The following is a 20,633-nucleotide window of genomic DNA, read 5'->3' on the forward strand; positions in this document are numbered from 1 at the left end:
CACCACTGTATAATTTATGCTTCCCACACTTCCTCTGCAACCTCTTCATATGCTCTCTTGGTGATGCGGTGTCCTTTTCTCTTGGATTTTTCTAGAAAGGTTTAATTAACTGCTGCTGAAATTTCACTTCCAGAATTATTTGTCACCTTGTGTAGAATGCACTTATAGAAATGGGGTTTCATTGTGTGATGGATAAGACCAGGGTATCCCTAACCTCTGTAAAAAGTTGGGCAATAGCCAATCCATTTATTCATTATTTGATTTAGTTTCACATATCTCTCCACAGAAGGGCAGAGGTCATAAGTGACGGGAAACTTCTGACAAATGTTAAAAACTTTGTAAGTGATATTGGAGATACTGAATTTCTACAAGAGGCTCATGCTTCTGCTGTATATTTTAAGCAAAAGAAAGGCTTGTATTGATTTTTGTTGATGGCATCAGCAATTTTGAAAGCATCACTGGTATTAATGGGGAAAGGTTAAATTCCCTGAAGAAAGATTGCTTCTGCTACTATTAGAAGTTTTTGCTGAGAGGAGCTTTTACTACTGCAAATTCACTTACAAAATATAACTGACCCAAAACATAACTTGGTTTCCAAATATAAATGATTTGTTTACAAAGTTGTGGAGAAAGTCTGGTAAAATTCTAAGTGGCAGTGATGGAGAATGAAGGGAAAAAAGGGCCTGCTCTCATTAAAATATGAAGATGTTAAATGATATCTTCTCATTAAAGCTCTGTTCCCCCCATGTCTGGTTTCTGAATTAAATACTGTGGCAGAGCACTGAATGCTTCATTGGTTAAACATGAGATTTTCAAAGGCACTCAGTCTTGGCACAACTCTGCCTCCATTGAAGTCAATGTAAATTTTTCAACTGACTTAAATGGGAGTGCAATTAGGCCAATACTGTGCACTTTTGAAAATTGCAAAGGCCCTGTCTACCAGTATAGCTATTCCAAAACAGGAAAAGGAATAAGCTATACTAATATAAAGTACTTTTCTATTTAGGCTTCAGAGGATAAGATTTTTATTAATGTGTTGGTAAAAATTGATTTCAGCTTGCACACACACAGATGAAAAAATATGTCAATTGATAATCATAGAAATGTACATATAGGCAAAGTAAGAAAAATGCTTTATAATTTAGAGTTTGATTTAAGGGTATTTACTTTGTATTTTTTTTTACATGTGATAGACAATCAGTGTGTTAATGGTAATAAGGCTTTAACTTTTTTGAAACTCAATGTCTGTCATTAATAATTGTCTGAGCCCCATAATTCCCACCAAAATTTAAATAATTTAAAGTAGGAAAAATGCTTAAAAATAAACATGAATATCATCTATTGAAATTCTAAGAAAATCAAATTCTGTCAAGCCTACTACATCCGCGGTAGGGGATGTACTGATAGAAGTGTTTGGTTTAAAAATAAAATCACACCCTTAAGTGAAATAACTATACTGGTAAAAAAACTATATATAGCCCTTGCCTTAAAGAGACATTACAAAGGAAAAATCACGTTTTACCGTAAGCCTTAAATTTATTTGAATGAAAAGGCCATTTATGGTTGACCTCAGAGTTCAGTCATACTGGCCAATGAACTTCATGAACTTGCGGTCGCTCCGGTATTTGTAAATGTTATCTGGGTTCCAGGTCACATCCGCCCATGCTATTATAATCCTTGGATCCAGAATGGTTGTAAAAAAGTCAAAGTACTTCCACCAGATTCTAATCATCCATTGCCAGGTACTTTCCTCTTCCTGGGTTCTCTCTTGCTCTTCCAAGGCCAATTTTACCCTTTCCAGCATCTCATGGAGTGCCTTTAATTCACGCTTACGCTCATACTTCTGCCGATGGTTAAAAATCTTTTCAGCCCTTGGTTGTGCATTCTTTAGCATGGCATTGGTATCTTCATCGTATTCCAGTTGACATGACAAGGTAAAGTCTTGGGCTGCCTCCTCCCAATGCCCCAGAAGCATGTGTGCTTGCCCTCTCCACTTGTAAGACTGTGCTGAATTGGGGTTAAGCTCACAGGCTCTGTCACAGTCTCTAATAGCAGCATTTGGCTTCTGTAGTTTCACAAAGACACTGGCTCGGTTAACGTACAAGAGAGTGAACTGAGGATTCAGCCTGATAGCATCTGTGAACAAGTCAATAGCTTTCTGAAGTTCACCTTCATCCAGGGCAGCAAAGGCGTGTTCCCTCTTTTCATTGGCCTGGTCTATCATCTCATTTGTTATTTCCAAATATTCATCTCCCATTTCTTGGGGATCATCCAGATCTGGTTCAATAACACCTTCATCCTCAATTTCCAAGTCACTCTCCTCACTCTCAGCAGCTTCTGGTTGTTTCCCTTGCTCCTTTAATGTCTTCTTTGCAGAGGCATGTTTCACTGAACATAATATGGTATCTCCCATGCTGTCTATAGAGTCCCGCAGGAAACTCAATTGCTTGGCCCTCAAAAGAGTTGGATCCTGTCTGTAAAGATCCACCAAGGCCTGAAGTTCATTAATTTTTTTTGGATCCATGGTGCCTTGGCCGGAAGGAAGCTGGGCAACACACACTGTGGTGGGTCAGAAGGAAAAGGTAAAAACTGTAGCAGTTGCTTAACTACTAACTGAATGTGAGACTTCACCAAGGAGGAACAAACTAGACTTATATATTCCCTTCTGACTGTGGTCTTTATACTGCAGTTTGCAAATACGTCCGTGGTAGTTTTCTGAAGGTGTCATTCTCTATTACAGCTCTGGTTATGTCATAAAAGTTCTGATGACGTCATCTGAACCCAGAAAATTTTTTTTATCTATTTAATCACCAGGCATGCATTCACTGAACTACATATATTATAGGAAAGCACAAGGGGAAAGAGGCTGAACATCCACCTATATTTGTACTGGAATTTTATCACCTTTTATTATTATATGTATAAGTAATAAGATTAGTTTGATCCCTTTATTTTTTTAAAGAATATGAGATCTTGCATTGCTATATAGAAGGTAATATAACATTTTTAACTGCACGGGATTCATAGATACAATCATATAGTGATTATAGAATATTTTACCTCTCATTATTTTATTATGACAACTGTAGTAACTATAACACCAGATTTGAGGCACTATAGCCAAGCTGTATCAGCATTTCCATTAAAGGCCCCTACAGTATATTTACTATTAATTACCTCTGTGTCAAAACACAGCAGATTGGTTCTTGACCAAGGAAGGAAGCTTTTTCCTTAATTTTGAGTAATATCTGTCCAGTACATTTTTTTTTAATGGAGAGATGATTGTGTCTTCCGATTCTTTATTTCCTCACCCCTAGATAGGCAAGATATATACAGTTTACACTTGATAATTCAGTGTAAACTGTAACAGAGGACAGATAATAATTTTGGATAATAAAATAAATTTTCAGTAGGAAATTTTATACTCTTTAGAATAACACAATTTCTGACTACTGACATTTAGATAATCAAGATTACACTGCGAAATAGCCATCTATTTCAAATTCAGAAGAGAAATCTTCTGATGTTTTCATAGGATTCCCTAGAGCTGCACACTCTCATTTCTATAAATATACTACTGATAAAAATCATTGCAAATTTGAAATGTTACATAGTTAAATATGCTGTCCCGTAACCACTCTTATGAATGAATACACCATATTTAAAATGGCATTAGAGTATCATTCACACTGAATGCATCCGATGAAGTGAGCTGTAGCTCACGAAGCTTATGCTCAAATAAATTTGTTAGTCTCTAAGGTGCCACAAGTCCTCCTTTTCTTTTTGCGAATGCAGACTAACACGGCTGCTACTCTGAAACCATTCACATAAGTAATAATCAGTTTTAGAGTCAGTGCTTTCTAGTTCATCTTCATAAAAGAGAAGCATCCCGGCCCACACAGACAGGCTTGTGCTATGAAACAATCACATGGATAATCTCCCCTCCCTATAACATCCTTGGGGCTACCATAGCAATTGCATATATGGAAAAAGCAATTTTAGAAAGACATTTACTTTTTTTTTTTCAAAATGTGATATAGTAACTGAAAACAGAGAAGAATCCAGAATCATGTGACCAGACTTTTCTCTATGAACCAGTAGTAGTGAGTGCTTTGTGTACCACTAGTGGTCATGAAACACAGTTTATTGCTGTTTTAGAGGCTGACTGACTTGTATTAAGGAAAAAGAACGTGGAAGAGTTAGTGATTCTCAAAATGCTCTGAGGAGCTATCCTTGAGTCAATGGGCTCTCCTGGGTGCTCTATCCTTTTTAAAATTGGTCCACTTATTTAGGTGCCTAAATTTTTACTGAGAAGCTACTGATTTTGAAATTGAGGCTCTTCCAGATAGCAGGTGAATGAGAGATCATACCACCACCCATGTTGGGACTGACTATCAATCAGTAGTGCTTGGTAATAAAAGACAAATGAGGCTAAGTTACCTCTATTTGAATTCCCTCCTTTATTCTCGTAAACAAAACAACTTGAATCAGATGGCTCTCTTCTCTCCAGCAGCTTAAGGGAAAGAACTACATGGGAGGAGGGAAGGGGCCGACGGTTTCTAGCCCAAGCTTGCCTAGAGCGGAAGTGGGGTGGGAGGGGCAAGGAGTTGAGGAAGAGAAGCACATCAGCTAGAGGCTTTGCGTTTGTTGAAGGCAGCAAAGATGAAGCAGGGAGCAGTGTAGGTGGAGGCTGTGCTCATTTTCAGAAGGGAGATGAAGTAAAGAATCTATTTGGGGTGCAGAGAAGAATCACAAATTGGTTAGTTGATTTTATTTGGAAGATGAAAAATGATTGTATGTGGAGATAGGGAGTCAGAAATGTATTGTTCAAGAGGAGGGTGTGTCTAAATATCACCTCAGCCCGGACATTTATTTTGAGCACAATCCACTACAGTTAAATACATTTAAATATTTAACTAAATTAATTGACGCTCTCTCCATCCTGAAGTAGGGAAATTGTAGTACTAGGAGTTAGGGTTGTATATGGACAGCTCCCTCCCATCGCCTATGAATGTGCTCTACCTGATCATTTTTAATCAAGGCCCCTCTCAAGTGAAATTTAGTCACACCCTTTAACACCTTTAAGATCATTTTAGTCAGATTGTGAATCTTCTGAAGATGAGCTTTTCTGAACTGTAGCATAGAGTCTCCCTCAATGGGATAGCTCAGTGGTTTGAGCATTGGCCTGCTAAACCCTGGGTTGTGAGTTCAATCCTTGAGGGGGCCATTTAGGGATCTGGGGCAAAAATTGGAGATTGGCCCTGCTTTGAGCAGGGGGTTGGACTAGATGACCTCCTGAGGTCCCTTCCAACCCTGATATTCTATGATTCAATACTAGTCCAGCATACCTGATATAAAAAATTCAAAAGAACCATGCCTCCTCCCATTTATTTTGTATAATATTGAATCTTGTTCATTTTGGGCTGATTTCAGTTTTTAAGGTATACTCTGACTGCTTGCCACCCATTTCTCACAGAACCCTTCTGACCATGTCATGTCTGCTCAACACTAGCTTACATGAGGTATTCAGAGACTCTCAAAGACACCAGCTTGCATCCTTCCCCACCCCCAATTAATGTTGAATGAGTTCAGGTTTCCACTCAGCATTATGAAGTGTACTCCAAAACTTGATTAGAATTCATGCAGGTCTTCACTTTTACTGTGCAAATCCTTTGGTATCATGCCTCCAAAAGGCAGCAGTTCAGCAGAGCACTGAATTGTGGGCAAAATGTTAAGCATGTGTCATCCAATTAAAGCCAACGAGGGGACTCTCATACTTAAAGTAAAGCATGTGCTTAAGGTGCTGTGCTAGATCAGTGCCAAAAGGCGCAAATATAAAATTCAATGAGTGCACTTACCTTATTGCATTTTATTATAAGCTATTTGCAACACAAAATATAAAAAAGATCGAGGCAAGAGTTACGCAGAAATGATTACATGAAATCCTGGGCTTCCTGGCTTTATAGTGTAGGCATAATAGCAAATAGGACTGTAATGAAATATTGCTATTAAAATTCATCTTTACAAAATCAAGCCATCCCAGAGCCTCCTCTCACCATGAGTCAACTGGCAAGTCTCTAATGTTTGTCAACTTTTTGCTTTTTTTCGCACTCCCTTTTTAGTTCCTCACCTGCTCACTTCCTTTCCTTATGAAGGTATAAAAAAAAAGGGATTTGAACTCCTTTCCAGCCATCCTTTTATGTTCATGTAAAGAGTATCATAGGGTGCATACATATTCAATCTTAAATGAAACAGCTTAAATGTTCAAGTCATATCTTCATGGATCACCGTCATCATCAGCTCCTATTTAACTCCGCCGTAGTTTTGCCAGTTTTGTTATAATCTGGAGTATTAAAATGATTGTCTTGTACACTCAGTTGCTATTCTACATGATTGCCCTCCCATACAGAAACCCATTTCCTAAGTCAAGGTATTGTTGTATTGCAACAATGCATGCTTAAGGGAATGGAGTTACTTTGCTATTTGCCCCCAGAAATGTTTTTATTTGGCTCACAGAAAGCCACAAGTGAGAGTTCTGATTATAAATAAAATTGAAGCAAATAAAACAAGAAAAGGAAAGCACGCATCACATCACAGGTTGTGGTTTTAATTTGAATAATAGGTCATTTCTGGCTGACCACATTCAGTCCTGTTTTGCAGGTAAGCTTTATTAACTTTTGTATGTCACGGTATTTGTAAATGTTTTCTGGGTTCCAGACCACATCCAGGAAAGCAATCAGAACTCTTGGATCTAGTAAGGTTATGAAAAATGTCAGCTGTCTGTGACTTTTTCTAATCATGTCCTGCCAGTAATTTTCCTCTCTCTGGATTCTTTCTTCCTCTTCAAAGGCCAATTTCACCCTCTCCAGCCTTTCCTGGATCTCCCTTAACTCATGTCTTTGTTCATACTGCTCCTGATGTGCAGCAATCTTCCCAGCCCTTGGTTGCACCTTGTTTAACATGGCATTAGTGTCTTCATTGTAATCCAGTTGACATGCCAAGGTAAAGTCCTGGGCTGCCTCCTCCCAGTGCTCCAGGAGCATGTGTGCTTGCCCTCTCCACTTGTAAGACTGTGCTGAATTGGGGTTAAGCTCACAGGCTCTGTCACAGTCTCTAATGGCAGCATTTGGCTTCTGTAGTTTCACAAAGACACTGGCTCGGTTAACGTACAAGAGGGTGAACTGAGGATTCAGCCTGATAGCATCTGTGAACAAGTCAATAGCTTTCTGAAGTTCACCTTCATCCAGGGCAGCAAAGGCGTGTTCCCTCTTTTCATTGGCCTGGTCTATCATCTCATTTGTTATTTCCAAATATTCATCTCCCATTTCTTGGGGATCATCCAGATCTGGTTCAATAACACCTTCATCCTCAATTTCCAAGTCACTCTCCTTACTCTCAGCTGCCTCTAGTGATTCCTCCACCTTCTCAGCTGTCTTCTTTACAGAGGTATTGCTTTGAAGAATCATCTCCTATGATTTTCACATTGTTCCACGGTAAACTTAGCTGCTTAGCCCTCACAAAGGCTGGATCCTGTCTGTATACATGCACCAGGGCCTGAAGTTTTTTCAGTCTCCTAAGATCCATGACACCCTGACCTGTACAGTATAGAGGAATTGGCAGGCTTTTTTTTTTTTTTTTTGCTGTTCTGCTTGTAAGCAGAGAGTGACGAATTAAACAGTAAGCTCTTCAGAAGAGAAAATCACTATGCAGTTCCAAATGAGCAGAACAACCTATAGCTTTCCCAGGCTCTCGTACAGATGCTGCCGGTGGTTAAAAAGCTGTAGCTCCAACTCTGTGTATTGATGTCATAATACATGGAAATTCTGATGATATAATCAGTTCTGATATAACAGCATAAAAACCTAACAGTATTTTATCTAATTTTTTTATCATTTCTTTAAATATTTTAAATATAAGTATATAAATGCCCAGGACTAAGTACAATAAGTGCACAGATGACACATGTGCCTGCTATATAGTATGTTTCATGTTTTAATACTGCTATTTTATTATCTCTACAATTAAAATGGATTTCCTATTTCAATAGCTTTATTATTTTCTAGTACCCAATGTGTGGGTTTTTTTTCTGGTTTAGAGGAAATCTTATGTAAGAGGCTTTCAAACTAGTGGGAAGAGAAGATCATCCTACCTATAAAATTGGGAGAGATAAGGAGGAATCCCCTGGTTCTCTGTTGCGGTGGTTTGTGATGAGGACTGTAGAGGGTAAGTGAGTTAGGTGCCCAACTCCCACTAACTTTCAAAAAGAGTTAGGCACCTAATGTGCTTAGGCAGATTGAGTAATCTTGCAGTCCTCACTCAGTCAAAGTTCCCATTGACTCAAGTAAATTTTGTTTAAGGTGTGACTATAATTAGGTATTATACTTTAACCCAAACCTATTTATATCATGGGCCACTGAGCTCTTCACTGCAGTGACAGACCCAATATCGAGCAACTTTGAATTTTGATCTACATACTTCACTTGGTCTACCTGGTGTGACGGGGCAAGGCCAGATGGCTATAGAAAAGTAATGGGAGATAGATATATTAGCTCCAGGCTAAACAAATCCCTGGTACCAGTTAAATGGCAGCTGTTCCATGTCAATTAAGACACCTAGGGCCAATTAAGAACTTTCCAGAAGGCAGGGAGAATGCTAGGTTGATTGGGACACCTGAAGCCAATCAGGGGCTGGCTGAAAGTAGTTAAAAGCCTCCCAGTTAGTCAGGTCAGGGCAGATGTCAGGAGCTGTGGGAGGAAGTTGTGCTGTTGGAGAGACTGTGCAGTACTCACCATATCAGGCACAAGGAAGGAGACCCTGAGGTAAGGGTGAAGTGGAGCTTGAGGAAGTGGGGGCTGCTGTGGGGAAGTAGCCCAGGAAATTGTACGTATCATGTTTCTAAAAGGTCAGCTACCATAGCTGATACTATTAGGGTCCCTGGGCTAGAGCCCAGAATCGAGGGTGGGCCTGGGCTCCTGCCTTTGCCCCCTGCCCCCGATTAACCACTGAAACTGTGAGACAACAGAGACTATGCAAGGGAGGATAGCTTCTCCTCACCTCCCTCGCTGGCTTATGTTCAAAATGGCTCAGTAGACTGTGACCCTTGTCTCTAGAGAGAGAAGGGTTATGTGGAGTGTCACAGTGAGCCTCTGAGCAAAATCCACCAGGAAACACGGGACCCATGGAGACAAGGACAGAGCTTTGTCACACTGGTTAATAAGAAGAGGAAATTTTCATAGACCCAAAGAAACAACAGCCTGCACTGGGCCAACAGTAGTTGAGGTTTGTGCCAGATTAACTTCTCTCTCTGAAACACACACACACACACACACACACACACACACACCCCTCATACCTTTCTCCAGCAAAAGAAAATGTTTCAATCAAAATCACACATTATAGATGTAAAAATCAGCCTTTGATGGTTTGTGTGATTAGTCAGCTTTGAATGTTTTAAAACTAATAACATGGCATCTAACTAATAAGGGCATCTAAATAATAAAAGTGCTTAGTGATTGTGCCTTGTCTTTTTTGTTTTGTTTTTAAATGGAAAATGTTAATGAGATAAATAGGTAAAGGAGCAGAGAAATGACCTTGAAATTTAGGCTAATACATCCTACAAGCTACTTTCCTGTTTTAGCTCCCATTTCATCAAAATACTTAACCGCAGGCCTAACTGTAAACATGGGCAACTAAATTTGCAATGACACAGTCTTCTTTTCCCCACACACTCAAATCCTTTTTATTAAAATTTTATATTTAATTATTGTGGAATTTATTTGTGAATAAATAAAATCTTGTCATCACATTAACATTTTAATCCTGGGGTGGGGGGGGGTGGAAATACCTGGGTAAATTCCAGTTTTCATTGATGTCCAGATAATTTAAACTTGGTGCTATCACAACTTGAAAAATGAGCCCCATCAAACTGTATACTCTACACAAGAGAATTAATGAAGGAAAACTCTTCATTCTGAAAATCAAAAAAACAAATAATAACACTATAATTTAGGAAGATAAAAACTTCATATTTTCTGTTGCGGAACAGGATGAAAATTATATTTTACTATAATGTTGATTCATGAGATCTAGTACATATACTGGTAGTGTTCACAAAATATGCCATGAAATATACTAGGAATTATTAGGTAGTATCTAATTTGTAGTTTATTTGGCTTTTCTCTGAAGATTTGCAAAATGCCGTAGATGAAACTCACCTCTCTCAGCAATGTTTTTTAAAAAAGCAACTCAACAGCTTTGCTAAAGTCAAGAAATAACACGTCCAACACGTCCAACGTCTCAGGGAGCTGTGGGGTCAGTGTCTGTGGGTGAGAGCAGCATGCAGAGCTGCCTGCTGTGTCTTCGCCTAGGAGCTGGACCTGCTGCTGGCTGCTTTTGGGGCACAGCATGGAACCAGGACAGGCAAGAAGCCTACCTTAGCCCCCCACCCCCCCCACACACACACAGAGCCACTGACAGGGAGCTGATGGAGGTAAGCCTGCACCCCAACCCCAACTCTCAACCCCCAGTCCCAGCCCTGAGCCCGCTCCAATCCGGAGCCCTCTCCTGCACCACAAACCTCTCATCCCTAGCCCCACCCCACAGCCTGCACCACAGGACTCAGCCCTCACCCCCTCCTACACCCCAACCCCCTGCCCCAGCCTAGAGCCCCCTCCCACACCCTGGCCCCACCCCAGAGCCAACATCCCCAGACGGAGACCTCACCCCCTCCCACACCCCAACCCGCAGCCGGGAATCCCCTTATAAACCCTGAACCCTCATTTCTGACCCCAACCCAGAGCTCACATCCCCAGTTAGAGCCCTCACCCCCTCGCGCACCCCAGCCCAGTGAAAGTGAGTGAGAGTGGGGGAGAGTGAGCCACCAAGGGAGGGGGAATGCAGTGAGCAAGAGGTATTGCCTCGGGAAAGGGGTGGGGCTAGGGTGTTCAGTTTTGTGCAATTAGAAAGTTGGCAGCCCTATTTAAATCAGCATCAGTCCACCAAAAAAATCAAGCTCCTTTAAGGTACCTCAAGTGGGCACTCCAAAACTGAGACATACAAAATCACTAGTCATTAATGAAAACTTAGGGTTGTGTCTCTGACCCCGCCAGTGACAGGAAACAAATGATTAATGAGGACAATGATACGTGAAAAATCTATATTGCATGTATAATATGAATCTTGGAGATAATCCCAAATCAAATATAATTTCAGAAACACCTTTGAAATTACAGACTTGATAATGACCTCCTTGTACACCCAAAATTGTAACTCTAATCAGTAGAGGTTTTAGGCACACAACAAATGCATATTTATCAGCCAGTTGATGGAGGAAGAAATTAGTATTACCAAGTGCTATCCTCATTAGAGGAAGACTAGAAAAACAGTGGTAATCATGCATGACAAATCTATTGTAAGTGAAAAATGCAAATATAGACTGAAGAGGCTCCAGAGGTTTGAGTGATCAATGCAGTGATAGCAGAATGAAAAGCAATTGGGAAAAAATCAGGATATACATCAGAAAGTACACTTACCCTGCAGAGAATCATCATAGTATAATGGCCATCCAGGCAAGATTACTGAAGCAAAAACCTTGCATTATTAAAGGAACAATTAGCTGGCATCGGTAGGCAATGGAGCATTTACAAATGGAAGTTTACAAAAACTAGTGTGACAGGGTCGGGCTGGATGGCTACAGGAGAGTAATTTTTTTTTTAAGCAAAAAAGGTGGGTTTTTTTATTTGCATAACACACTTACAAAACAAAACAACAGCATATGCAGTGTGTAACACAGCAACCAATCACAATTGTTTTCTCATTAGCTTCAGGGGAGGGAAGTGTTCAAGCTTGCCTGGGCCCAGAGTGGGGGGCTTCCTCGACTCTTGTGGTCTGCCACCCCCTCGAGTTACCTAGCGCCATGCGCAAGTGTCACCAACAATTCCCTCCTCTGAAAGCACCCAACAAAAGGAGCAGGCTGTGGGGTGGATAACCTGGGGCAGGGGGGCACGTGCACCCATGTGTGAAAGGACCCCTCTAAGGTGGTGGTGTCCACAGCAGCAATGGCTGGGGCTGGGGTCCCTTACTCTCTCCCCCAATCAAAGGGTCAAAACAAAGGGAGCCGGACAGGGACACCGAGCAGAGAACCTCGGACAGCGCCCACCACTCCTCAAAAGCATCAAGGGAGTCAGTGGATGCCATCCAGAGGAACTCTGCCCGGATATGTGAACGGACTGAGGATCGGAAAACGGCCCCACAGTCACAGGAAACTCCATCGGCCAACCTCCTCTCTCTGGTTTTATAGATGGCCATTTTAGCCAGGCCCAGGAGGAGGTTAACTAGGAGATCCCACGACTTTGTGAGGCCACAGATGGGGAGTGCATAAATAAAAAGGTGAGGGGAAAAATGCAACCAAAAACGTAATAGAAGATTTGTGAGGAGCCAGAACAGGGGCTGCAGCCTGGCGCACTCCAAGTATATGTATGCCAGGGTTTCCCTCACACCGCAAAAGGGACAAGTATCTGGGATGGGGTTGAACTGCGCCAAGTACGTGCCCGTGCTCACAGCTCCGTGAAGGAGCCGCCAACTGATGTCCCCGACGGGCCTTGGAACCAAGGTGGAATATAGGCTGGCCCACCGGGGCTGCTCACCCTCCAAAGGTGGCAGAAGGTCTTGCCATTTTGTCTCGGGGCGGGACACTAGGGTGAGGGCATGAAGAGTGTGGAGCATGAGCGTGTATAGACGTTTCCTTGGCACGGTTTGGAAGTGGAACTGCAGCCGGCTCGCCGTAAAGGGGTGAGGGAGTCGATTGGGTCTACGGGGCAGGGGTCCAATTAAAAGGTCCGGCGGGCCTGGGGTAGAGGGTGGGCGGGGCGTGCGCTCGAGCAAGACCCGATCGAGGTAAGCTCTAGCAGCGGGCGGCAAAGCGGCCTTCACCTCCTGAAGTACGCGCCGGGGGGTACGAGGTCTGGAGAGCCCCATGCACCAAGCAAGCATCAGGGGATCCAGCCAGTCTCCCTGGTAGTAGTCCAGGTAGTCTCCGACTCTCGTGACTTCTGCCAGGATCAAGCTCTGGCGCACCGAGCAGGACTCCGCCACCTGCACACGGAGCTGGGGGTTGTGCAGCAGGGGCTCCATGAGGAGATCTGCCCCCTCAGTGGCCGCCACAGACCTGGTCATTAAAAACAGTTTCCAACTCCGGAGGAGGTCCTGGTAGAAGACCAGCAACCCGGAGAGGTCTCGCGGAAGATCTCTCAGATAGAGATAAAAGAGCTGCCGATCATATCGGAGCCCTTGGATGCGGCGCAGGATGGAGTGCGCCAGCATGCTCCACGCCGAACTGCCTGCACCATAAAGGAGCCTCTGTAGGTCCTGGAGGTGGAAGATGCGGACCTGAGTGTGCAGACACTTCAGGCCCTGTCCTCCTTCCTTCAGGGGTAGATGAAGAACCCCTACAGGGGCCCAGTGCATTCCTGACCAAAGGAACCCCAGAATCGATGTCCGGAGGTTAGTCAGGAAACCCGGGGCCGGGACCAGGGTGTTGAGCCGGTACCAGAGCGTGGACAGGACTAGTTGATTAAGCACCAGCGCTCTCCCTCGGAGGGAGAGACATCGGAGTAGTCCCATCCATTTCCGGAGCCACTCTATCACCCTGCCCTCTAATTTTTCCCAGTTCTCCGGCGGAGAGGGATGCATTGCAGAAAGGTAAACGCCGAGGTAGAGCAGCGGACCCGCACTCCACCGGATGGTCTGAAGTGCGGGTGGGAGGGAGCTCGCCTGCCACCAGTCTCCTACTGCCAAGCCAGAGCTCTTGACCCAGTTGACCTGGGTGGAGGAGGCTGCCGAATAGATGGTCTGGCAAGCCTCCACCCATGCCAAGTCGCCTGGGTCCTGGACCACGAGGAGCATGTCTTCGCCGTAAGCCGACAGGACCAGCCGCAGCTCCGGCTCCCGCAGCACCAACCCTGTCAACCTCCTTCGGAGGAGACAGAGGAAGGGCTCAATCGCCAGAGCGTTCAGCTGGCCTGGGAGGGGGCACCCCTGCCATACTCCTCACCCGAAGTTGACCGGTTCGGTCAGGGTCTAGTTGAGCTTAACCAGACACTCTGCGGAAGCATACAGCACCCAGAGAAAACCCGCAAACTGGGGTCCGTAGCCAAACGCCCGCAGAGTGCTCAGGAGGTACCCGTGGTCCACCCTATCGAAAGCCTTCTCCTGACCTAAGAACAGGAGGGCGAATGACAGACTGTCTCTACGCCCGAGTTCCAAAAGGTCGCGAACCAGAAATAGGTTATCAAAGATACTGCGGTCCGGGATGGTGTAGGTCTGGTCTGGGTGGATCACGTCCGCCAGCACAGACCCTAGCCGCAGTGAGATTGCTTTCGCTACAATTTTGTAGTCTGTGCTGAGGAGCGAGACGTGACGCCAATTTCGTAAATCGCGGAGGTCCCCCTTTTTCGTCAGTAAGGTGAGCACAGCTTGCCTGCACGAAAGAGGGAGGACCCCGCTCTGCAGAGACTTGGCCCAGACGGTGACTAGGTCTGGGCCGAGGAAGTCCCAAAACACACGGTAGAACTCCACGGTCAGCTAGTCGATTCCTGGAGACTTACTAGTGGGCATAGGACGGAGGACTTCCGAGAACTCGGCCAGAGTGAGAGGCAACTCTAGCCAGTCTTGGTCGCTCGCGCTGACCATAGGGAGCTCCTCCCAGAGCACTCTGCAAGCGCCAGGGTCGGTCGGATCCGGGGAGAAAAGACTTGCGTAGAAAGATCGGGCCCTCCCGCACATCTCCGCTGGTTCCGTGAGGGGGGTGCTGTCTTCTGTCAGGAGGCAGGTGACGTGTTTCTTGGCCCCCCTCGTTTTCTCCAGGGCGTAGAAGAAGCAGGAACCACGATCCATCTTCCGAAGGAGGCGGATGCAGGATCGAACAAAGGCGCCCCGGGCCCGATGGTCCTCGAGGGCCCGGAGCTCCTCCCGCTTCTCCCGGCACGCCCCGCAGAGGGATGGATCCTCGGGGCTGGCGGCCAGACACCTCTCCAGCTCTAAGACCTCCCGTTCCAACTGCTCTATTGCCGCATTTCTCGATCGGCTGGTGTCCAGGGTGTAGTCGTGGCAGAAAAGCCTGGCGAGCACTTTCCCCAGGTTCCACCATCGCCGCAAGGAGGGAAAGGCACGCCGCTGCCCTCGCCAGGCCAGCCAGAATTCCCGGAATGAGTCATGAAGCCCTCATCCTCCAACAGGCTGTTGTTAAAATGACAGTAGGCTGGCTCTGGCCTCTCCACACGGAGGGAGGCTGTCACGGTGGCTAGATGATGGTCAGAAAATGGTGCCAGCCGAATGCTGGAGGAGTGGGCTCGTGAGAGATGGAAGCGTGATAAATAAATGCGGTCCAACCAGGAGTGGCTCGACCAATGGGCTTCCACCCGGACAAAGGTGAACGTGGAAGTGTCATCCGGGTGGTGGTCGCGCCAGATGTCCACTAGGGAGTGATGTTCGACTATCTCCCAGAGGGTGTCCGCGGTGGCCGGGCTCTGCTCAGTCCCCGAGCGGTCCTGTTCCTTGAGGGTGGTATTAAAATCCCCTCCCAGGACCAGACACTCGTGAGAATCTAAGGTGCCGAGGAAGACAGATGCCCGCTGGTAGAATTGCAGCCGCTCCGGGCCCAATGTTGGGGCATAGACGTTAACGAGGTTAACCACGAGCCCCTCCATATGGACCCGGAGATGCAGCAGGCGACCCAGCATGGCCTCGGTGACCCCTAGCACCTCAGGCCGTAAGTCGGGGGAGAACAGGGTCGCCACTCTAGCCTGTTGAACTGTGGCATGGCTAAAGTAGACCCTGTTCCCCCACTCCAGCCATCAACTGTCTTCGGCGGTCGGGTCCATATGGGTCTCCTGCAGGAAAACCACAGAGTACCCTCCCTCCCGAATGAAAGAGAGCACCTGGGACCTGCGGAGAGCCATCCTACAACCCCAGGTGTTCAACGTTGTGATTGTGAGAGGTGTCATGGGGAGGGTCGGGGGGGGGTTCTCACTGGCAGGGACGCTCGCATCTCCTAGTGGGCCACGCAGCAGTCTGTGACCCATCCCATAGGTGAGTAATTGTTCACGGAAGACATGGACCCGCCAGTAGGCCGCGGCATCCTGCTTCCCTGTCCCTTTACCTTCCCCCATGAGGGCCCTTGTGGCCCGGAGGATTTGAGAACAGTCCCCCTATCGCTGGAGAGCAAGTTGTACCTTGCTGCGGGAGCCACGGACATCCTCTAAAAACTTCTGCAGCTCTCCTCGCAGCTCATTGGGGGGTGGGGTTACGGTTTCCCGGTTGTTCCCCGGCGGGGCCCTTGGTGCAGCCCTGTGGTCCACTAAAACGGACAAGCAGGGTGCGGACCCCTGACGGGGTGCCTGATGGGCTGGAGCTTCTAGGCCCACCTCAAGCTTTGGGGCGATAGGGGCCGGTGGAGGGAAAATAGCAGTTCCTAATGGGTCAGGGCAGGAGAACACAAAGGCCGCTCCCTGGGGGTCATCAGTTGGGAAAGAGAAGGAGACAGCCCCGGGGGTGGCAATGACATTGCAGGAGGTAAACTGGATAGGGGTAGGGGTAGGGGTAGGGGCAGGGACAGAGGCGAGGTTCTGGGTTTCGGGAGGCAAGCAGCTGGATGATGGTGCCTCCCAATTAAGCTCAAGGGTTAAGAGGGTGGGGAGGGAGCTCTCAGTGACACTGGGCACGCGCTCTGTGGTAGATTTAGCGGCCACAGCATCAGGAGGTGGATTATCTTCTATAGGGCCCCCACCCAGGAAGGAAGTCAATTGCTCCGCACCAACGGGGGGTGCCCCTGGCAACTCGTGTCCTGGCCGCATGGCGCCAGCTGTCACCTGAGCAGGCTCAGTGGTCATCAGCGGGGTGCCATCAGCAGCTGGGTCGGTGGAGGAGTCCAGGGGCTCCTCGGAGGTGGGAGCGGAAGCAGCAGTTAAGGGGAGGGAGCATGGGGAAAAGAGGGGTGGAGTGAGGTTGCCCAGATCAAGATTTGCTGGCAAAAGGTCGTCCTCCCCCTGGGCGACCGGGGTCAGATCTAAGGCCTCAATCTCCTCGAACATGGAGGAGAGGACACTTTCCGCCACCCGGGGTTCTCCCCGCCGGCAACCGCCACGACGGTTGCCTCAAGGTTCACGGGGGCTTCGGGTAGCGTCAGGACAGAAGGGGGTTCCTCGAGGGTCTTGGAGGGGATGGTCTCCTGTGGAGGGGAGACACTACCCTCCGGTGCTGCCACGTCTTTCCCGGCTGACACCGGTGGATGGGATGCACTCGAGGGCAAAGCGGCAAAGTTTGGCATCGGTGCCCCCCTTCCTGGTCTTCCTGGTCTTCCGGGGGGCCTCCGCCTCGGGTAGATGAGGTGGAGCTCGAGCCTTCTGCTTGCCTCGCTTCCCCTGGACTAGGGCCCAGCCCTCTATGGCATCATCTGAGGGCTGGTTAGCAGGGGTCGTGTCAGGGTGTAAAGGCGATGGCTCAGGGACTTGGGGGGGAATGGTGGGGCAGCATAAAGGAGGGAGGATTCTCCCTGGGGCAGGCTCTCTCCCATGCCTGGTGGTATCTCTGCCACGCCCTCCTCCATAGGCCCCGCTAGATTGTCAGCAGCGAGGGCGGGGCTCTCCAACTCATCTGGGCGTTGTAGGGGAGGTGCCCCTTGGGCTTGAGCGGGAGTAGCGGTGGTCCGAATGCGGGGGGGGGGGGGGTTTGGGTACCGGGCAGCCGGGGCGTCGGCAATGATAGGGCTGATATCCTGCCAGGTCTCGGGGATCCCAGGTGTCCCTCCTTGCTGGGCTAAGGGGCAGTCCCTCCGGACATGCCCCGACGCCCAACAGAGGTAGCACTGGAAAAGTACACCCGGTAACGGGCCCCCTGGTGGGGGACTAGGAAGGACCCTTCGAGCACCACTCCATCACACGCCGCTGATGGCAGTAAAAGTTGCACTTGCCGGTGGAAGGAAAAAATGTGATGTAGGGTGGGGTCCTTGCAGCCCAACGGGAGAGGGCTGATAACAGAAACAGGTTTCCCCAGGGTGGAAAGGGCGGGTAGCAGGGCAGCATTGGGGAGAAAAGGAGTGACAGAAGTCAGGACCAGGCGGACGCCCAGGTCCTCTAGTGGCTTTAGATTGGACAAACACCCCCCACCACAACCAGGCCCCTCTCCACCGCTTCCTGGGCGGCAGCCTCCGATGCTAAGGAGAAAACGACCTTCCCGTACATTTTGGAGGCCGCCACAATGGCCGAGGGCCCCACCACCCTCACCAACATCCGCACGTAGGTCTTCACGTGGGGCGAGGCGGGCACCACGAGGCATCGGACACCGTGCTTCCTTGTCATGGTGGGAAAGGGGCCCCGGCTGCTATTGATGATGGCGGAGGCGATGGGTGGGAGAGAGAACGAGGCGGCAGGCGGGGGGGCTGCCGCCGCCTGGGCATATGTCCTCGGGGCTGAGGGAGGGACATCTGCAGTGCTGGTAGAGGGGGCAGCGGGGGAGGACGCCGTGGTCAGTGGCGGGGCCGCAGCAGTGGGGGTGGCCCCTGCCATGGAGGGCCCGGTGGTTTTAGCGGGGCCCTTCCCCATCTTCTTGCCCTGGCCTTTCCAGCTGGCTGGGGGGGGGGCTTCGCTAGAGTCTGGGGAGGCGATGGGTATGGCAGTGGCGGAGGTTACCCCGGTGCCCTCCATTGCCGATGCCCCAGCGGGGGCGGTGGCATGTGATTAACAGGAGTTGGGGTCAGGTAGAATTGGACAAGCTGTGGGGCAGATGATTCATGGCGGGGGGCACATGAACCACTGTACGCTTGTCCAAAGAGTCCTGTTTGGTTGGCTGGTGCTTCTGGCCCATGCGGTGGAATCAGGGCAAACAACTGAGTCCAGAGGCAGATGTTAGACAGCCAGCAAAGATGGTGGAGTAGGGGGGTGAAGATCATAGTGTGGGGGTTGGGAGAACACAGATGGATCAGGGGGCAGCTTCGTGCCACACCCCCTGTGTCCCTACAAACACAGTTAAGACACAGTCAAGGCCTCCCCCCACATGAGAGCACAGTTGCAAAGTTACTCAGTCTTAGGCCCCCTCCACGGTGATTTGTAAATTCCCCGGGCGGTGTTCCTCCGGTGGACGGCTTTTTCTCTGTCTGTTCCGGGCTTTCTTTTTTTGCAGCAGCAGCATTCCAGAAATGCCAGAGAAAGTGATAAGAGTCCTTTCAACCGGAGATGGGTCCACAGACAAACACCAAGCGGCTGGGTCTGGGGGCTGGGTCCTTCCACTCCCCCGCTCTGGGGAAGCGGGCCAGCAGCCCCCCCCCCCTTCTTGGGGGGGTGTTTCAGCTGGAGCGGCAGCAGCATCCGAGGGCGGGCGGGGGCTAACAGCTGGCTGGCAGCCAGCCAGCACTCTAGCAACAGCAGAGAAAGAAAAAAAACAACAAAAAGAAAAGAAAGGGGGAAGAGCGTCTGGCCCGGTCGGGGGGGGAAGCCGAAAGCAGGGGCAAAAAGCAAGGAAAATCCAGGCCAGAGGGCAGCAGCAGGAGAGCAGGCTAAGTAGGTCCCTTTTCCCTGGATAAGGTAACAGGGAAGGTTTTTTTTTTGAAACAGAAAAGAAGTTTATTGGTAACACTTACAAGAATTACCAAAAGAAACAAAACAGCTATGCAACAAAACAATGCATACAGAAGGTATAACACAGCAGCTTTCAGGAGGGAGAAGAGTTCAGGCTAACCTGGGCCCAGAGCGGGGGGGCTTCCTCGACACTCGTGGTCTTCCACCCTCCTGAGTTACCTGGTGGCCTAGAGCGGGGGGGCTTCCTTGACACTCGTGGTCTTCCACCCCCTCGAGTTACCTAGTGCCGCGCCCAGTGTCACCGATCCTCCCTCTCCTGAGAGTGCCCGGTAAGATGGGCACGGCTACGGGGTGGGCGGTTTAGGGGTCGGGGGGGTAGACACACATGTATTATAGGACCCCTCCTAGACGACAGTAATGATGGTATCCACAGCGGCAACAGCTGGGGCTGGTGTCTCTCGCTCTTCCCCTCAATCAAAGGGTCAGACGGAGGGAACCGGACAGGGTCACCGAGCAGAGAACCCGGGACAGCGCCCACCGCTCCTCGAAAGCGTCAAGGGAGTCGGTGGACGCCGCCCAGAGGAACTCCACCCGGATACGTGAATGTACTGAGGATAGGAAAAAGGTCCTACAATCGCAGGACGTTTCATGGGCCAACCTCCTCTCTCTGGTTTTATAAATGGCTGTTTTAGTCAAGGCTAGGAGGAGGTTGACCAGGAGATCCCGCGATTTTGTGGGGCCACGGATAGGAAGTGTATATATAAAAAGGTGAGGGGAAAAATGAAGCCAGAAGTGCAAAAGAATATTTGTGAGGAGCCGGAAAAGGGGCTGCAATCTGGCACACTCTAAATATATGTGCGCCAGGGTTTCCCTCACATTACAAAAAGGGCAAGTATCCGGGATCGGGGTAAACCGTGTCAGAAACACGCCCGTGCTCACAGCTCCGTGAAGGAGCCGCCAACTGATGTCCCCGACGGGCCTCGGGACCAAGGTGGAATACAGGCTGGCCCATCGAGGTTGCTCACCCTCCAAAGGTGGCAGGAGGTCCCACCACTTTGTATCGGG

The 20,633-nt window shown here is 48.4% G+C and overlaps 1 protein-coding gene and 1 pseudogene across 1 annotated transcript; both read right to left on the minus strand.

Moving 5' to 3' along the window:
• Positions 1-1,576: 1,576 nt before the first annotated feature.
• LOC144260550 (putative protein FAM10A4) lies at positions 1,577-2,524 on the minus strand. The gene has a single exon (XM_077809202.1). The coding sequence runs from the start codon at positions 2,522-2,524 to the stop codon at positions 1,577-1,579; it is 948 nt and encodes a 315-aa protein (XP_077665328.1).
• A 4,099-nt stretch (positions 2,525-6,623) lies between these two features.
• On the minus strand, positions 6,624-7,584 carry LOC144260158 (putative protein FAM10A4; annotated as a pseudogene).
• Between the last annotated feature and the right edge of the window lie 13,049 nt (positions 7,585-20,633).

This window comes from Eretmochelys imbricata, chromosome 2, assembly GCF_965152235.1.
Source record: "Eretmochelys imbricata isolate rEreImb1 chromosome 2, rEreImb1.hap1, whole genome shotgun sequence".
Lineage (NCBI taxonomy): Eukaryota > Metazoa > Chordata > Testudines > Cheloniidae > Eretmochelys > Eretmochelys imbricata.

Bases quoted from the DNA above. Each gene is read 5' to 3' on its own strand.
- LOC144260550 (XM_077809202.1), bottom strand. From the start codon at position 2,524: ATGGATCCAAAAAAAATTAATGAACTTCAGGCCTTGGTGGATCTTTAC.